Genomic DNA, 18,529 nt, shown 5'->3' on the forward strand with positions numbered 1-18,529 from the left:
AATTAGAAACCGCATATAATGCCTTACTAGACCCAAAGTATACGATACTTAGACACTATTATACCAAATTATACATCTTTATTTCCCACTGTTAGACCCTTATTAGACTCTCTTAGAGGGTAATAAGGGTCTAACAGTGGGAAATAAAGACGGATTTCACTTTAGTTTACGGTCCGGTTTTGTGGTAATGTGTTGCAAATTACCCTCTAAGAAAGTCTAATAAGAGTCTAACAGGGAGAAATGAAGGTGCAATGTCCTGGCAGCGTCCATGGCCTAATGTGTCGGATAATGACATAGCATTAAATGGTCTGATGTCTTAACTGGTATGGGAGTAGGGCATTGAGGGAGCATTAGGCTATGTATTACTACCTACAAACTCCACGGGACTCTGGAGAATATCCAGGCTACGAGGGACGTGTGAGGTAGCGAACGGATGTGATTGGTTTCTAATTAGAGTATAATTTGGTACAATAGTGTCCAGGTATAGTACATTTTGGGTCTAATACAATATCGTATGCGGTTTCTAATTACGGCATAATTTAGGCATATGATGTCTAACTGTTCGGCATATGATGTCTAACTGTTCGGTTACTGTCTAATAAAAAACATTATTTCTAGTTTTTGTCTAATTTTATACAAAGTACGGCTTGTTACGTCTTATTAGCATACTGTAAAATAAAGTGCGACCACTTGTGCTTTGGTTCAACAGAGCTGTAGTTAATTTGTCTAAATCATGTTTATTAACTAACCAACAACCAGAAAAGCAAAAAAGCTGACACATCAGAAACACGTGACAACTTTTATCAAAGATGACTCGTTTAAGCATGTTAAAGGTGATAGAGCACGTCTTACTTGCATCTCTGTAAATAGCATTTATGTGAAATCCTACCACTAATGAAACCACAATGGCAGTTCCAAGTGACAGGATGTGAGAGAGAGGCTGAGAGAGAGAGTAGTGATGAGGGTGCAGAAAAAATACATTTTGCTAGTTTTATCACCAATGAGGATTATAATGTTGATTTAAAAAAATCTTTTATGTCTTATAACAACAGTACATTTAGGATTCACTTGATTACACACATTTGGGGGGTTGGGGGGGTCGCAACCCCCCACTCCTGTATCTATGCAGGTGGTACAGCTCAACAATGTCAGTTTGTGAGTGAGTGAGCGAGACGCCATGTTCACGGGGTGTTTCGCATCTAAAAATCACAACTTCCATCAGATATCTAAACCACCACTTGCATTGTTCATTCTCCCCAGTTGCCAATTTCGACCCTGACACGTTCAGTGTAATGCGCTGTGAGTTCTGTAGCGCTGGCTTTGACACCCGGGCAGGCCTGTCCAGCCATGCGAGGGCCCACCTCCGCGACTTTGGAATCACTAATTGGGATTTGACCATCTCACCTATCCATATCCTGAGGGAGTTATTCTCCAGGCGGCCTGACTTGGTGATCCCCAGGGCTCCCCCGCGGAGCCCCAGCTCACTGTCAACAGAGGAGGAGGAAGATAAGAGGGGAATAGAGGAGGAAGAGGAGGAAAAGTTGAGAGAAGAGACAAGGGAAAGGATAGCAAATACCCAGGCCTATGACCCATTGCCCTCGACATCTCCTCAACCTTGGAAGAGCGTGGATGAGGTTGAAGAGCGTGAGGGTAAGTTTCTGTTATTGACGTCTGTCCTCAGTGGTAGTACAGTAATATACTGATTAATGCTTGCTGGTTGCTAACAGGTCGTAGAGTTGCTATTTAGGTTGCTGTTTGATGTGTCAGAGATGGTTTGTAGATGGATTGGTAATATTGATGATGTGTAGTTACAGCACTTTCATGCTAACATATCACAGTTATATACAGTTATAACTCTGACTGGCAGACTTGCTGTACTCGAGTATGGACTTGGTCTCGAGTCCGCATTTTTTAACGTCTCTGGTTTGTCTCGGACTTCATAGCCATAATGACTCGGTCTTGACTCTGTCTCAGACAGTACGGATTTGTCTTTTCAATAAGACTTCAACTTATTTCGTTTTTTATTTTTTTATTTTTTTTAATGAATATCACTTCTGCTGAGGAGATCAATAATATGCTATTTAATGGTAAATGGACTGCATTTTATATTGCACTTTTCTAGCTGCAACAGCCATTCAAAGCGCTTTTACAATTAATTGATGCTTCACATTCATCCATGCACACACACACACACACACACACTCATACACTAAAGGCGGCGTCAACCATGCAAGGAAACAACCAGCTCATCGGGAGCAGTTAGGGGTTAGGTGTCTTGCTCAGGGACACCTCAGCATTTTTGCACAGAGGAGCCGAGGATCAAACCGGCAATCGTCCAGTTACCAGGCGACCTGCTCTACCTCCTGAGCCCCTGCCGCCCCCAATTAATCTAATTTATTATTACTACTACTACTGCTACTAATAATAATGATAATAATAATTTCTACTACTTTCGGCTGCTCCCATTAGAGGTCGCCACAGCGGATCATCCGTTTCCATCTCTTCCTGTCCTCTGCATCTTCCTCTCACACCAGCCACCTGCATGTCCTCCCTCACCACATCCATAAACCTCCTCTCTGGCCTTCCGCTTTTCCTCTTCCCTGGCAGCTCCATATTCAGCATCCTTCTCCCAGTATACCCAGCACCTCTCCTCCACACATGTCCAAGCCATCTCAATCTCGCCTCTCTTGCTTTGTCTCCAAACCATCCAACCTGAGCTGTCCCTGTAATATTAATTGTTCCTAATCCTGCCCTTCTTCGTCACTCCCAATGAATATCTTAGCATCTTCAACTCTGCCACCTCCAGCTCCGCCTCCTCTCTTTTTGTCAGTGTCAAATTATTCATAGTCAGTTAATTAATTTATGTCTGGAAAAAAGCCTAAATTATATCAGTGTAGTGAAACGTTGACTTTTACTTGGACGGTACACTACCACAGTTACAGTCAGTGTGTTTGTTTGGATTTTCCCTGCTCTGGTATCCGTCTTTACATAACATTTTGGCCCCGGTGGACTTGGAGCTGGCCTCGCCACTTTCAAGTCTTGGACTCACTCGGACTCGCCTTGGGTGGTCTTGGACCACAAGGCTATTGGGAGGGCTGAGATTGAGACTTTGATAACCTTCAGTATCGTGCCACGCCACGGGGAAATGTAGGAATTGGTATCGTTTGCTGGCCCTTAATGTGCTGTTGACTCCACCTGCATGTTTTACTTTGCATAAAAAAAGATGGTTAATTGCCTTATTCTCATGCTGTGCTGGGTGTCTGGAGAACTTGTCTGGGATTAGAAATACAGCAGCTATCTGGACATCAGCTGTGTGTGTGTGTGTGCGTGCGCGCGCGTGTGCAAGAGAGCGAGAGAGCCCCCCTCGTGCCTATGTCTGATGTGGCACTCGGTGCATTTATCCCAACATCCGCCTCCACTCGATTGGTCACGCCTTAGTTTAGCGGTGCATATGGGGGCAAAATGGCTGCTTCCACCTCCCCGCAGACCCAAACAATAGCGGAAAAGCCGTCTGGCTTCCGCTGCCGGGAGTCCGATGCACTGCGGTTACTGACCGGTGAGTAGCGCACGATGTGATCCCCGTGCACAGCGTGCCCTCAGCTCACTGCCGGGAGGGGAGGGGAGGGGGGGGAGACTCGGTTCGCTTTGCTGTGGGTCACAAAAATAAAGACCCAAACAGCGATCAGCATACATATATACGTGTGTGTGTGTGTGTGTGTTCGTATATATGGGACCACCACGGGCAGTGTCGCGCATGGCCAGGTAGCCTTGTGGCTCGCGTGTCAGGAAAAAAAAAAAAAAAAAGCTCAAAAGCGGGTCATTGTCATCGCCGCGCGCGGGTGTTGCCGTTTTTTTCCCCCCTCCCCCCTCCGTCCGCGTGAACGTGGACCGACTCCGTCCCCCTGTTCGATGCCCTCAGCTGGTCGGGATCTTCTCCCGCGGCCCAGTCCGCACGTCTCTCCCCCGACGCTCCGAAACACCTCAGTACTGCAGGAGCTCTGGAATCACCTACGGTTCCCCAGTCCTCGCCATTTTACTTTCCTTTGATACCTCCCTCGCTCGCTCTCTCCCTCCCTCCCTCGCGCTCTCTCCCTCTTTCTCTTTTTTTTTTGGGATAGAGGACGCGCCGCGCTCCGCCGCCGAACGTGCCTGTGCTCGGTATCAGAACGTCGGAACGGTTTCCGCGCGCCGGCCGAACACCGCCGCCCGTAGCGGCCAAGTGACCGTCGCCTGTGACGTAATGACAACTTACCCGAAATAAAAGAAGTACATAAGAATGACCACTTCTAACTCGCAAAGTGGCGGGTTGCCGGGTTTTTTTTTTAATATGCCACCCTGCTGAATGGAAACAAACTCCAGCCCCGCGTTTCGCAACTTTCTCACGGAAAGACGGGATAATTGCGGATCGCCGTGGTTTTTAATGAGCGGCGTTGCTGCTGCTGCGGCGGCGCGGCGCGGCGGCGGCGCTTCGGAGGTGTCATCACACCGTCGCCCCTTCCCAGTCAGGAGATGAACTGACAAGCGCAGAGCCGCCCACCAGACAAAAAGCATTGTCTGTCTGCACGTCTCTTTTGATTTACCCATTTGTCGCAGAAAATGGCACTTTTGTCCCAGGAATGCAGCGCTGCACTAATGCTGCCATGTTTGTTTCGTTCAGTGGCGCGATAATTTCTTTTGGTTTTTTTTGGACAGTGTTCCCGCACTGTAATTCATTTCATGTTTGTTTCTTGGGAAGATTATGCGCGTTTTTTTTTTTGGTTTTTTTTTTTGGAGTAGTATACAGAAATTAGGCTGTGAACCTCAGCATACCTAAAGATAGAATATATTCTAATTTTGCCTTGACACATTTAATCTCCTACAGTCTTTCGTTATTTAAATGAGACTAGACTTCTGTTCCTCCGGCATGAAACGTTTCAGTGCTGAGTGATAACCACAGCCAGGTTGCACTGCCTTGTCGTTGCACACTTTTTTGCATTGTGTGTGTGACATTTTAGTTGGTAAGGAGGGAGAAGAGGAGGAGGAGGAGGAGGAGAAGGAGCTGCAGGTTTCAGCTCTGGATAGTCTGAGCTCCAGCCCGGGGAAGAAGGGGCTGCTTGGCGAGGACGGTGACAGCGTCTGTCCCCGAGAAGATGCCGACGCCAAGGGTGAGTTGAAATAGGGGAAGTTGGCCCATCAGACTGCTGACACAGGATGGTGCTTTGCAGCGGCCGGTCTGCTAGTAATCGTCAGAGGAGAGAATGTAAAAAAGTGACACCGGGTCTGTGATGAGGCGCCGATGATGCTTTACATGACCGAGTCTCGTCTCGGGGGAAATTCTTAGAGGTTGACAGGTGTAATGAGATGCACTAACAAGAGCGAGTGGTTGAAGGTCTTTCATATTACCAAGGTGGGTGATGATGTAGACACGAGGTAATTAAAGCAGCGTGCCATCCGGGAAATGTGTTGGTTTTGTTTCGGCTTTTCAGGAGACGGATGTACTGAGGTGTAGTTCGATAGACACTGATCACCTATCGTTGCTAACAGTTAGCATTGTCACAACAGATTCATACAGTTAACTTGGAAACAGTATCTTTTTTTGACAATATGTTATGAGCAGAGGTATTTGGAGGGAAAATGTTGTTTTAATTGTGCTTTGATTGACTATATATAAGGCCTAAGTGCCTGGATGTGCAGTCTTCCTCACATTGTAGTTTTCTGGTCTCTGTTGCAGTCCTGAACTTGAAGTGTCAGGTGTGTGGAGCCCATTTTGACACGAGACAGGAGCTGTCCAGTCACGCCCGCTCTCATCTGAGCCAGCTGGGCATCGACGTTTCGGATAGCAGCGGAGCACCCGTTGACCTCCTTAACCAAATCACCAAGGAGTGCAGCCTGGACGGCCGTTTCACTCCACCCCATTTTCCACCCCCTTCAGCCGAGAAACCCCCTGCCGAGGCCTCTTCCGCTTCGGGCAAAGGCCAGGAGTTTGGAGACATGGACTTTGAGGAGAAACCGATCCCCCTGTCCATCCTGGCCAAAGCAGCGAAAGCCGGACCCTCCTCTTCATCTTCCACTCCCACTCCTTCCCCCGGTGCCTCGCCGCCCCCGTCTGCCCTCATTCGTTCCGGCTCCCCTTCCTCAGTGGTGAGAAAAGCCCCCATATCCTCCCTGCTGCCTGTGTCTTCTCCCCTGCGCTCCCCAGACCACAAGGCTGGGGCAATGAAAAGCTTGACCTCTAACCTTTCTGCCCCCGCCACACTCTCAACAACCAAACCTTTCTGGGCACCACAGGAGACTGATGCTCCTCTCAACCTCAGTAAGTGTATTTGCTTACACTGAAGTCTGTCTCTGAGTTGTCTAATGTACAAGAACTTCTGTTGCACTCTCTGTCAGTGTGAATAGATTCATCGTAAGTTTTAATGAGAATAAGTCAAAATTTTAAACGTTAAATCCGTTGTCTAACTAGAAGAGTGCACTCAGTAGAGTGCAGATCTCTCTCTCCACCTCTCCAGTGCTCGGACTTGGCGACACACCAGCTGAAGAGTTTAGTGCTGAATTGCGGGGTAGAACAGGTTTTTCAAAGGTTTTGAATCACTGCAGCCATGAGAGGTTCTTGATCATCCCTTCATAACTGTGCACAAAAATTATTAGGCTGACGGGCCCAGTAGTGTGCAAGGTTAGCAGCGGACAGATACACGGACAGAAAAAAGTGTTTTTCCTGCCATTATAACACCTTTGCGCAGTGCCCAAGGCGATTGAATGGGAAATATGGGGGGGGGGGGGTTAATATGCTGCACTTGAGCTAAAAAAACCTACCAAATAAAAATGTTTTGCCTGTCAGTCTGTGGCTGCACAGCCTCCTAGACGGACCCTCACACGGATGCAACCAAGTCTAATATGAGCTTGTGCTTCCCAGAAAGAAAAGTTTTGCTACGTGCCTTTTATAATATAATAAAGCTGGGTAAACCATTTACACCCATGCAGGCGTGATTCGCATCTACGGTTGACTCAGACGAAGCAGTGTCACTTCCCGAGCCGTGCAGGTGTTGTATATTTCCATAGAATGCAGTGTGGTGGAATAAGAAAGCTATCGTTTGTATTCGTTATTATCTGTTGTGAATTACCATATGTCACTTGGTTCGAAAAGTGAAGCGATTTGCCTTAATACTGCAACCAAACGAAGGGGGAGAAATGTCTCACATATTAATTCTTTGTGAAGCGAATGGGAGAGGAAAATATTGATTATTTACACATATTAGAAGGGTTTTAAAGAGTGCAATAACTGATTTTCTTCCTAAAACAAAATCCTTAAAACACGTCATTCTTAACAGATAATAACGAACGCAAACCAATAACGTTCTTATTCCACGACACCGCATTCTGTGGAAATATACCCCAGCTATAATTACAAAATGAAATAGATTTTTTTTGAGCAAGTTGAAAGTATTTGACGTGGCGCTACACACAGCTAAATAAGGGGGTGCGTTTCATGGCAGGGGTGCACATTATGGCACGCCTGTTGCCCGATCCATACTGTGCATGCACTGACTTTTGCACATGTGCAGAATGGATCGGGCAGCCAGCATGGATTGGGCATCGGCAGGCAGTGACAAGAATATGCAACACTTCCTGTTTTGACTGCAGCCCAAAGGAAGTTTTGCCTTTATAACTTTCGCATTTTTTTTTGGATTATCAAAATTATTTTTGAATAACTTTTGATCGACTCAGATCGGGCAGTGACAGAGAGCAGCGTTGGCCGAGCGAACTAGAGAGTGAATGAAGAGAGGGAGCGGCGATAGCGAGAACAAACATTTTTCAAAGGTTTTGAATCACCGCAACCACAAGAGGTCTTCATCATACAGTCATAATTGCACAAAAAAATGATGGGCTGATAGGTCCAGTATTTTGCGAGATTAGCCGCGGACGGACACACAGCCACACACATACGCGACCAAACGCATAATCCCTGCCAGTGTTGTAAGGATAACACTCCATTGGCAGCCATGAAACTGAGCAGTCTTCTGTATGTGAGTGAAACACCTTTGAAATTGTGCAGAAACTGACAGTCTGTAAATGTGAAAACTACACGTCCTCATCTGCCAATAGGCATCATTGTGATATCAGTGCTACATACAGCTGTATGACAGAATGTGAATAACAATGCTACATTATACAGTTTTATGTTGCATTTTTACTTATGGCATTTTTATTTTTATTTATGGTGGCGCAGTAGGGGGCAGCATGGTGGCACAGTGGTTAACATGGTCGCCTCACAGCAAGAAGGTCCTGGGTTCGAGCCCCGGGGTTGTCCAACCTTGGGAGTCATCTCAGAGCATCCTCTGTGTGGAGTTTGCATGTTCTCCCCATGTTTGTGGGTTTCCTCCAGGTGCTTTGGTTTCCTCCCGCGGTCCAAAGACATGTAGGTCAGGTGAATCGGCCGTAGTAAATTGCCCCTAGGTGTGAACGTGTTGGCCCTGTGATGGCCTGGCGGCCTGTCCAGGGTGTCTCCTCACCTGCCGCCCAATGACTGCTGGGATACGCTCCAGCATCCCGTGACCCCGAGTGGGATAAGCAGATTGGATAATGGATTGATGGATTTTATTTCTTATACAGTGCAGCCTATCAGCAAACCAGGGAGACAGTTTTCACTTTAACATTTTCAGCAGCATTTCAGAGACACTGAAACAAGTTCAGCGTTATGGCTGCTGACATACATATGGAGATAATCTTGCAAATCATTGTTGTTGCCCTTTTTATTGTTGCTTTTTTCCTGTTCTTTTGGTGTTTGATAAAATATATATTCAAAGGAAGGTAAATTAGTCTAGAATTGTAATCCTTCTTTGGACACCTAACCTTCAGTAATTGTGATTTGAAGTTTTGTATTTGTATTTTTTGTAAAGCGCTTTGAGTGGCCGTTGCAGCTAGAAAAGCACTATATAAAATGCAACTTGATTGATTGATTGATTGATTGGTTTGATAAGTCTATCGGTTTTGGTCTCTTTTCATAATGTGCAGCATTGGAAGCAGACCCAAACAAAGACATCATTTGCCAGCTCTGTGGTGCCTGGTTTGAAACGCGAAAAGGCCTTTCCAGCCACGCCCGAGCCCACCTGCGACACTTCGGGGTGGAGTATTCTGAATCCAAAGGCTCTCCCATTGACCTCCTCAACCAGCTCATCCACACAGATGACTTTAAGCACAAAGCCAGCGCGCTGCAGCCCGATGGCCACGCAGATGCCAGGGGCCTCACGACTGCACTGTCTTCTCCGAAACGGTCTCTCTTGACGGCCTCCTCCTCTTCCTCCTCGCCCCTCCTCTACAAGGTCACTACGGTGGGGGGTGGGTCTTCGTCCAAAGCTACCTCTTCCTCAGCCTCCCCTCTGCTTGGCCCACCAGCCAAGCGTCCCAAGTCCTCTTCAATGCAGGTCTTTCGCCTGAGTAGCAGGGAGCTCATGGCTCTACCACACAGTGAGTACAGTACCATAGTGGTGATACTCAAACATGCGCCATGAAGGGACATGTGTATGTAGGTTTTCTTTCCAACTCAACGCCTACTGATTCCAGTTAATGAGCACACCTTCTATCAGAAAGGAGGAATAATCAGTGAAATCAGCTGGTGTCGCGTTGGGTTGAAAAGAAAACCTGCATACACGTGGCCTTTCATGGCACATGGACAAGTACCACTGCCATAGAACGTAGAATGTATCCTTCTTAAATTTTGTATAATTATGATAATATTAGTAATGATAAAGATATTAGCAATAATAACTTTATTTGTACTGCACTTTTGTAAAACTGATTAACCAAGTGCTTCACAATTAAATAGCAAGAGACTGGGGTTATACAATCAAACCAGTATACAGGGGCAATAACGATAAATCACTCAGCAAAACCGTCATTTCAAGTACTCCATATGTCATAGCTGCTTATCTTGGTCAGATATCCTCTTTATTTTAATTTAAGGCTATTTCCTCTCTTTTTTTTAACTCTCAGGTGAACCTCCAAAGGAGATTGGCTGTGAGTTCTGTGGGGAATATTTTGAAAACCGCAAAGGCCTCTCCAGCCATGCCCGCTCCCACCTACGTCAAATGGGCATTACAGAGTGGTCTGTCAACGGCTCCCCCATAGACACCCTGAGGGAGATCATCACGAGACGAGGGCTGCCCTGCGCCATCCCTCTTAAACCTCTCAAAACCCCACCGCCATCCTCCCCAAGCCCCCGGTCTCCTCTGTCATCTTCCTCTTCCCCTTCTTCTTCCACCCTCCTGGGTCGTCTTCCCTTCACCTTCACCCACCCCTCCAGTCCACAACCCACAGAGTGCAAGACGAATTCAGCGCCATCAAGCTCTTCCAGCGGGCTGATACTCAAGCTGAAACCTGAGCCTGTGCAGCTTGAAGTTACCATGCCTGAAGCCGTAGGGGAATCTGGGGGATTTTCCACTGAACCTCTCAACTGTAGCTGGGGCAGTTCTGATAACGTGTTCCCCCTCAACTTGGGTAAGTTTATAGACTAATCTACTTGGCCATTGCTTTGAATGTGTGGCCAGATTCTTGTCATCAGGGTTTGTGAACCCACTTAGAGATCTCTCCTTTGGGAATCCAAGGTCCGCCACAGTACCACAAGTGCATACATTTTCAGTAGGGGTGGGGAGAAAAATCAATTCAATGCAAATTGCAATGTTGATGCACAATTAAGAAATGCTGTGAAGAGGTTTGGTTTAATGATCTCTACATTTCTGAATGTTTAAATTTGAATCGTTGACTGTTTACTCATGTTTTTAAGCTTTTGTAATACATGGGGTTTAAGATAAATGCATTTTGTTGCACATTTCTTTGTATTATTGCAGTTTTCACATTTTACTGTAGATAAGAGGGATCTAGCCTTAAAGTTCATATTTACAAGATTATGATTTCATAATTTCTCATGAAATCTTAAGAAATCACAACATGTAGTGAATGATTCCCAGTCCTTATTATGGGGCAGCACGGTGGCCCAGTGGTTAGCACTGTTGCCTCACAGCAAAAAGGTCATGGGTTCAAACCCCAGCCCGTCCCAGGTCCTTTCTGTGTGGAGTTTGCATGTTCTCCCCGTGTCTGCGTAGGTTTCCTCCAGGGGCCCCGGCTTCCTCCCACCATCAAAAGACATGCATGTTAGGGTTAATACTCCTGTCTGTGCCCCTGAGAAAGGCAATGGAAAGAAGAACTGGAGTTGGTCCCCGGGCGTTGCAGCTGCCCACTGCTCCTATACAATAGGATGGGGATGCAGAGAACAAATTTCATTGTAACCAAACAACTGTACAATGAGAAAATAAAGTGGCTTTCTTCTTTCTTTCTTCTCATTTTTAGCATGGTTATTCCCATTGGGTATCGAACCTTTAATTCTTGCAGTAGTAGTAACATACTATCCTCACTGAACTATGCAGGTCCACAATATCAAAGGGACTGTTTTAACTTTTTCTTCTCCTTGGCCCTTTCCAGCCATGGCCCATGAAGTCGAGCCAACAAGGGACATCCGTTGCGAGTTCTGTGGGGAGTATTTTGAGAACCGGAAAGGGCTCTCCAGCCATGCCCGCTCCCATTTGCGCCAGATGGGCATCACAGAGTGGTCCGTCAATGGCTCCCCCATTGACACCCTGAGAGAGATCATGCACAAGAAGGGGGGAGGCACTTCCTCTCCTTCAAACCAAGGGGTAAAGAAGGAGTCTAGCCAAGGAAGAAATAGCCCCATGTGGGAGAACTTGGGGGGCCTTGGGAGTTCAGAGCGTCTTGGGTTTCCAGGCTACCAGTCCTCCAAATATCGGAAATCCCCACTCAGTCCGTCACACTCAGGGTCCAGGCTCCACAAGCCGGGTTTGGGGGGCGTGCGTCCATCTGCTACTCCACCTGCAGGGAAGTTTTTCAGGGTGTCCCCATTGGGGAAGAGACCTCTGTCAGAAGAGACCCGCTCAGTGGAAAATACCCAATCACCAACCCATCAACTCAAGACCATTTCATCTCAGCCACACGATTTCTCCTTCAAAAAGAAGTCTTCCCCAGACAAGCATGGAGCAGCTCATCAGGGTAAGCCAACAAACTTTATTTCTGGAAACCAACGCTGTGCATATACATATGCTGAAATTAGCATATGAAATTGATCCTGTACTGAGCGCTGGGTTATTCTCATCCATGACTAACAAACACTTTGCTTTCTTTTGACTCCCATGTGCTTCAGATGCCAGCTGTGAGCTGTGTGGGTTCTTCTTTGAAAACCGTAAGGCTCTGGCTAGCCATGCCAGGGCCCACCTACGGCAGTTTGGTGTAACAGAGTGGTGTGTAAATGGCTCCCCTATAGAGACCCTGAGTGCTTGGATGCGAAGCCGGCCCCAGAAGGTGGTGGAGATGCACCGTAGCTACATGCAGGGCAGTCGCTCCACCTTTAAAAAGGTGAGGAGGTCATTTTATTTGGAATGCAGTCTATGTGTAGAAACATAATGGCATCATTGACTATGTTCAAGGCTCAGCTTTTTCGGTTTTCACTGAAAAATACCCAGATTTTTTAAAAGGAGCAGATCAGTTTAAACTGATTTTCACCCGGATTTTATGTTTCCCCGGATCCAAAAGTTGTTCCTGTTCGTGTGAGATTATGTAACAGTGTCCTCTTGTGGCGAAATTTGGCATGCTGGATGGCTTTGAAAAATAAAAACCGAAAACGCTGAGCCTTGACTATGTTTACATGGACACAATAATGCTGCCGAGATCCTGTTTCGTCAATTGTGCTAGAAAATCTTCCCCTTCTTATTCCAGTTCCCATGCAACGGAGCATACTCCAAACAATGATTATAAAGTTAAACGCCTCTTTCTCAGCATGCCCATTATGTGCCCCGATGTGCAAGTTTCCTCACCGTTTTTCAAAACCATGAACAGGATTTCTGTATTATATCAAGTTCACCGATAATACTGAGCATGAAGACAGTTTCAGGCTCGCTGCAAAGGATTGATGTTTTCACTAATTTTTCGGTGCAAACAATAATTGCACTAACACCACATGAGTGCAATATATCCAGCCGCTGCCCAGTATTCATATTACAGTCATTTATTTTGAGTCCGAGGAGAATACTTTCAGAATCCGTAACTCATAACCGGCCTCGGTGTTACAGGTTGGACTACGCGGTCATGTTTCGTTGGTGAGCAAGTGCAAGCTCGCGTGAAAACTGAGCTGAATGGAAGGATGCTGTCTTTTAGGCTGCAGTCTGCAACTCATCAACGATAAAACACATGGAAAACGACAAATTTGATTTACTCTGTCCATCATCATTCATGTGCTGTGTTCATGTGTGTCTGCATGCAGTTCCGGTGTGTTTATGCTTCTGTTAGCCCGTTTCTCATTCACGCAACACAGCAATAGCAATAGCGAGGTAAGGTCAACTGAAAGCCCCCCACAGTGAAATGTATTGCCCCGGTACTGGCCATGCTCCTCATTAAAAGTAGTGACACAATCATTGTGGGGGAAAAAAACAACTATGAAGTATTTTTGAATCAGCACGCACCATTTCCTTCTGCTTGCACCACACGTTGGTGGAGCGCGGCAGTAATTGGCAGATAATTAATTCATATTGAGATTAATGGCACAGAGATACCAGTATCACAAAAGAATAAGGAATAACGTGACATAATATCCACAATACAGCACAGCTACTTCACACGTGCTATTTGAAAATGCATTTTGAATATAATGTGAGCAAGTTACTTTTTTTGGAGTATTGTAACTAAACTGAACTGTTGAGTTGAACTGTACATTACAGATTACATGTTGGATAGTGTATTCAGTATACAGGCACTATATTTATTTATTTATCCCCCCCCCCCCCAATTGTACCCAGCCAATTACCCCACTCTTCCAAGCCGTCCCAGTCACTGCTCCACCCCCTCTGCCGATCTGAGGAGGGCTGCAAACTACCACATGTCTCCTCCAGTACATGTGGAGTCGTCAGCCGCTTCTTTTCACCTGACAGTGAGGAGTTTCGCCAGGAGGACGTAGCATGTGGGAGGATCACGCTATTCCCCCCAGTTCCCCCGCCCCCCTGAACAGGCGCCCCGACCCACCAGAGGAAGCGCTAGTGCAGCGACCAGGACACATACCCACACGGCCAATTGTGTCTGTAGGGACGCCCGACTAAGCCGGAGGTAACACTGGGGTTCGAACCGCAGATTCCCGTGTTGGTAGGCAACAGAATAGACTGCCACGCCACCTGGATGCCCCGGCACTATACACTTGTAGTGTCTGTATACAATACACACAAGTACTCTTCCCCACCCTGTCCACATATCTGTATTCATTCTATCAGGACTGTAATAACGAACCTTATATGTTCAAGGTCAGTGCACAAATACACACAACCTGGTGGGGCAAAAATGGACTCCCATGTAATAGTGCTGTGATTAAATGAGTTGTCCCCCCCTCCCCCGTATTTCTTCATTTGAATTGGGCGGCACAGCTCAGGAGGTAGAGCAGGTCCGTCTAGTAATCGGAAGGTCGCTGGTTCGATCCCCAGCTCCTCCAGAGAGCGTGTCGACGTGTCCTCGAGCAAGACACTGAATCCCTAACTGCTCCTGCTGAGCAGGTTGGTGCCTTGCATGGCAGCTTCCGCCATCAGTGTATGAATGTGTGGGTGTGTGTGTGTGAATGGGTGAATGTGAGGCGTTCGTTGCAAAGCACTTTGAGTGGTCGGTAGACTAGAAAAGTGCTTTATGAATGCAGTCCGTTTACCATTTGAATGGCTTTGTGTTTGGAAAAATCAGAAGGCTGCATTGCATCTGCAATGACTGTTACCAACTGCTAAACGTGGTGGTGGCTCTGAACTGGTCGGGGCAGTCATTTCATGGCAATTGTTAGGTTTGACTTTTGCTTTTTGGGCGGCACAGTGGCGCAGTGGTTAGCGTGGTTGCATCACAGTAAGAAGATCCTGGGTTCGAGCCCCAGGGTAGTCCAAGCTTGGGGGTCGTCCCGGGTTGTCCTCTGTGTGGAGTTTACATGTTCTCCCCGTGTCTGCGTGGGTTTCCTCTGGGGGCTCTGGTTTCCTCTCACAGTCCAAAGACATGTAGGTCAGGTGAATCGGCCGTACTAAATTGTTCCTAGGTATGAATGTGTGTGGGTGTGTATGTCGGCCCTGTGTGATAGTCTGGCGGCCTGTCCAGGGTGTCTCCCCCCTGCCCCCCCAATGACTGCTGGGATAGGCTCCAGCATCCCTGAGAGCAGGATAAGCGGTTTGGAAAATGGACGTTTGCTCTCTATAGTAATATAACTACTGTTAAAAACGAGGCTGTTTTGCAGGATTAGATGCACCCTATAGTGCAAACACAGATCCTCATAATGTCCCTGTTTTCCAAGATGATTATATCCCATCTACATCGCTAAACAATTTCAGAAGTGATTTAATGAACACCAAGTCAAAAAGTCTTCCTCATCACCAGATTTAACCAACACTAAGATTTTAAAGGACGAACGGGCGGTTTTATTTTCTTGAAGAATAGGCAGGTATTCACCACATACAGGAGCTGAATGACAGCTCGGTGGCCCAGTGGTTAGCACTGCAGCCTCACAGCAAGAAGGTCCTGGGTTCGAACCCCAGGCCGTCCCAGGTCCTTTCTGTGTGGAGTTGGCGTGTTCTCCCCGTGTCCGCGTGGGTTTCCTCCGGGTGCTCCGGTTTCCCCCCACCATCAAAAAAGACATGCATGGTAGGGTTAATGCTCCTGCCTGTGCCCCTGAGCAAGGCGATGGAAAGAAGAACTGGAGTTGGTCTCCGGGCGCTGCAGCTGCCCACTGCTCCTATACAATAGGATGGGTTAAATGCAGAGAACATATTTCGTTGTAACTTGTATAATGACAAAATTAAAGTGGCTTTCTGTCCACTGCCTTGGGTTCACGCCACGTTTGGCTTGCATTTGTAAGTAGGCCGGGGCAATAATTCAGTATTGAAATAGGTTGTCTTTCAGTGATTCATCAGGATGAAATTTGGATTTGGTTCATATTGGGATGTATAATTTTGTTGTCTAAATGAACGATAACACATCAGCCCAGAGAGATATTTGGGTCATTGTGTTGTGACGTCACATAGTTGAGTGGGTGTGTACATAAGTACAATTATTTCTACTGACTATTTTTAGACAGTTTTTTTTTTATCTCGTAAATTGTTTACCAGCAGCTAGTGGTTTCTTGTGGCAGACTGGTTAGAAATGTAAACGCGCTTAGCAGTGGTACTGGGGCAAAACTACTGCTAGTTTAGTCTCGAGTCCTGTGACTTTATAGTAAATCAGACGGGAGGAGACGCCTGCCACAGGAACTAAAGTGGAGCGCCTTTTAGACCGAGCAGCTTTTTTTACCCCCCAAGTTCTCATGAGGTTTATATAGGTGGCGGCATGGTGGTTAGCGCGGTCGCCTCACAGCAAGAAGGTCCTGGGTTCGAGCCCCGGGGTAGTCCAACCTTGGTGGGTCGTCCCGGGTCGTCCTCTGTCTGGAGTTTGCATATTCTCCCCGTGTCTGTGTGGGTTTCCTCTGGGGGCGCCGGTTTTCTCCTACAGTCCAAAGACATGTAGGTCAGGTGACTCAGCCGTACTAAATTGTCCCTAGGTATGAATGTGTGTGTGGGTGTGTGTCGGCCCTTTGATGGACTGGCGGCCTGTCCAGGGTGTCTTCCCGTCTGCTGCCCAATGACTGCTGGGATAGGCTCCAGTATCCCTGCGACCCTGAGAGCAGGATAAGTGGTTCAGATGATGGACGGATGGATGGATGGATGGATGAGGTTTATATAAAATGTGTTATTACACATTTAAAGAAAAATAATTACGATGAAATACTTGTGTGGAAATGGTCACAAAGCGTGGTCCAGGATCACAGCGTTCGTACTCATTAATCAAACTTTTAGTTTAGTGTTTAAAATGAAGAGCATTTGGTTCTACTTATACGTTCGGTATAATTGAGGCTAATCTCTTGCAGAGCTGAAAGTTAGTCATTTGCACCAGTGACGGCAAGCACTTGTTTATTTTGTTGCGTTTTTCGTAATGATGTTGGCTTTGAAATTCGTTAACGATTTGCTCCAAACACTATGACGGCGTCTGAATCATGAGCCGGGGAGAAAGCAGCCGCACGACTTTCTGAAATTAATTACGACTCGCCCTCCGCCCCAACAGTGGAAGCTATGACGTTGCACACGTGTTTTCTTTCCTTGCAACATGTCGTGGCTTTAATTGTGCAACTCTTTGTACTTTGTTGCCTCCGGGATGAAGCATTTATCGACCTTGTGTGATGACATAACCAGCAAGCCATTGTCCAAAAACAAAAAACGTGCTGCATGTATAAATATGAACACGCAGAGCTGAAAAAGACAGAAAAGAAACTAAGCTAGAGTGAAATCCGTCCAAAAGGAAAAGAAGGGTTGGGGGGGAGGCGAGGGGGAGGCGGGTTAATAATTAATTTGTTCTACGAAACTGACATTTTGACTTAGAGGAGATAATGTGATGATGTGATGAAGTCTTTTTTTTTCTTTTTTCTTTTTTTTGGATTTTCACCCCTTTTTTCTCCCCAATTGTATCCGGCCAGTTACCCCACTCTTCCGAGCCGTCCGGGGAGGGCTGCAGACTACCACATGCCTCCTCCGATACACGTGGAGTCGCCAGCTGCTTCTTTTCGCCTGACAGTGATGAGTTTCGCCAGGGGGATGTAGCGCGTGGGAGGATCACGCTATCCCCCCCCCCACAGTTCCCCCTCCCTCCCGAACACGTGCCCCGACCGACCAGGGGAGGTACTAGTGCAGCAACCAGGACACATACCCACATCCGGCTTCCCAGCCGCAGACACTGCCGATTATGTCTGTAGGGACGCCCAAACAAACCGGAGGTAAAACGGGGATGAGAACCGGTGATCCCTGTATTGGCAGGCAACAGAATAGACCGCTACGTCACTCGGACATCCGACGAAGTTATTTTTATGCGAAATTTCTAGTTAACGGCCCTGTGTGATGGACTGGCGGCCTGTCCAGGGTGTCTCCCCGCCCACCGCCCAATGACTGCTGGGATAGGCTCCAGTATCCCCGCAACCCTGAGAGCAGGATAAGCGGTTCGGCTAATGGATGGATGGATAGCTTTCTAGTTAACATTCACAAGTACACTCACCGGCCACTTTATTAGGCACACCTGTCCAACTGCTCGTTAACGCAAATTTCCAATCAGCCAATCACATGGCAGCAACTCAATGCATTTAGGCATGTAGACATGGTCAAGACGATCTGCTGCAGTTCAAACCGAGCATCAGAATGGGGAAGAAAGGTGATTTAAGTGACTTTGAACGTGGCATGGTTGTTGGTGCCAGACGGGCTGGTCTGAGTATTTCAGAAACTGCTAATCTACTGGGATTTTCACGCACAACCATCTCTAGGGTTTACAGAGAATGGTCCAAAAAAGAGAAAATATCCAGTGAGCGGCAGTTCTGTGTGCGAAAATGCCTCGTTGATGCCAGAGGTCAGAGGAGAATGGCCAGACTGGTTCGAGCTGACAGAAAGGCAACAGTAACTCAAATAAC

The 18,529-nt window shown here is 46.9% G+C and overlaps 1 protein-coding gene across 1 annotated transcript in view; it reads left to right on the top strand.

The window, feature by feature from the left end:
* The window catches only part of wizb (WIZ zinc finger b), a 44,374-nt gene that overhangs the window by 20,509 nt on the left and 5,336 nt on the right, over positions 1-18,529 (top strand). The window contains exons 7-13 of the mRNA XM_056287690.1: positions 1,261-1,650; positions 4,995-5,144; positions 5,711-6,292; positions 8,992-9,444; positions 9,970-10,473; positions 11,455-12,036; positions 12,188-12,399. Coding sequence (XP_056143665.1) covers positions 1,261-1,650; positions 4,995-5,144; positions 5,711-6,292; positions 8,992-9,444; positions 9,970-10,473; positions 11,455-12,036; positions 12,188-12,399 — 2,873 coding nt within the window. The remainder of the gene's footprint in view (positions 1-1,260; positions 1,651-4,994; positions 5,145-5,710; positions 6,293-8,991; positions 9,445-9,969; positions 10,474-11,454; positions 12,037-12,187; positions 12,400-18,529) is intronic.

This window comes from Lampris incognitus, chromosome 10 (assembly GCF_029633865.1).
Source record: "Lampris incognitus isolate fLamInc1 chromosome 10, fLamInc1.hap2, whole genome shotgun sequence".
NCBI lineage: Eukaryota > Metazoa > Chordata > Actinopteri > Lampriformes > Lampridae > Lampris > Lampris incognitus.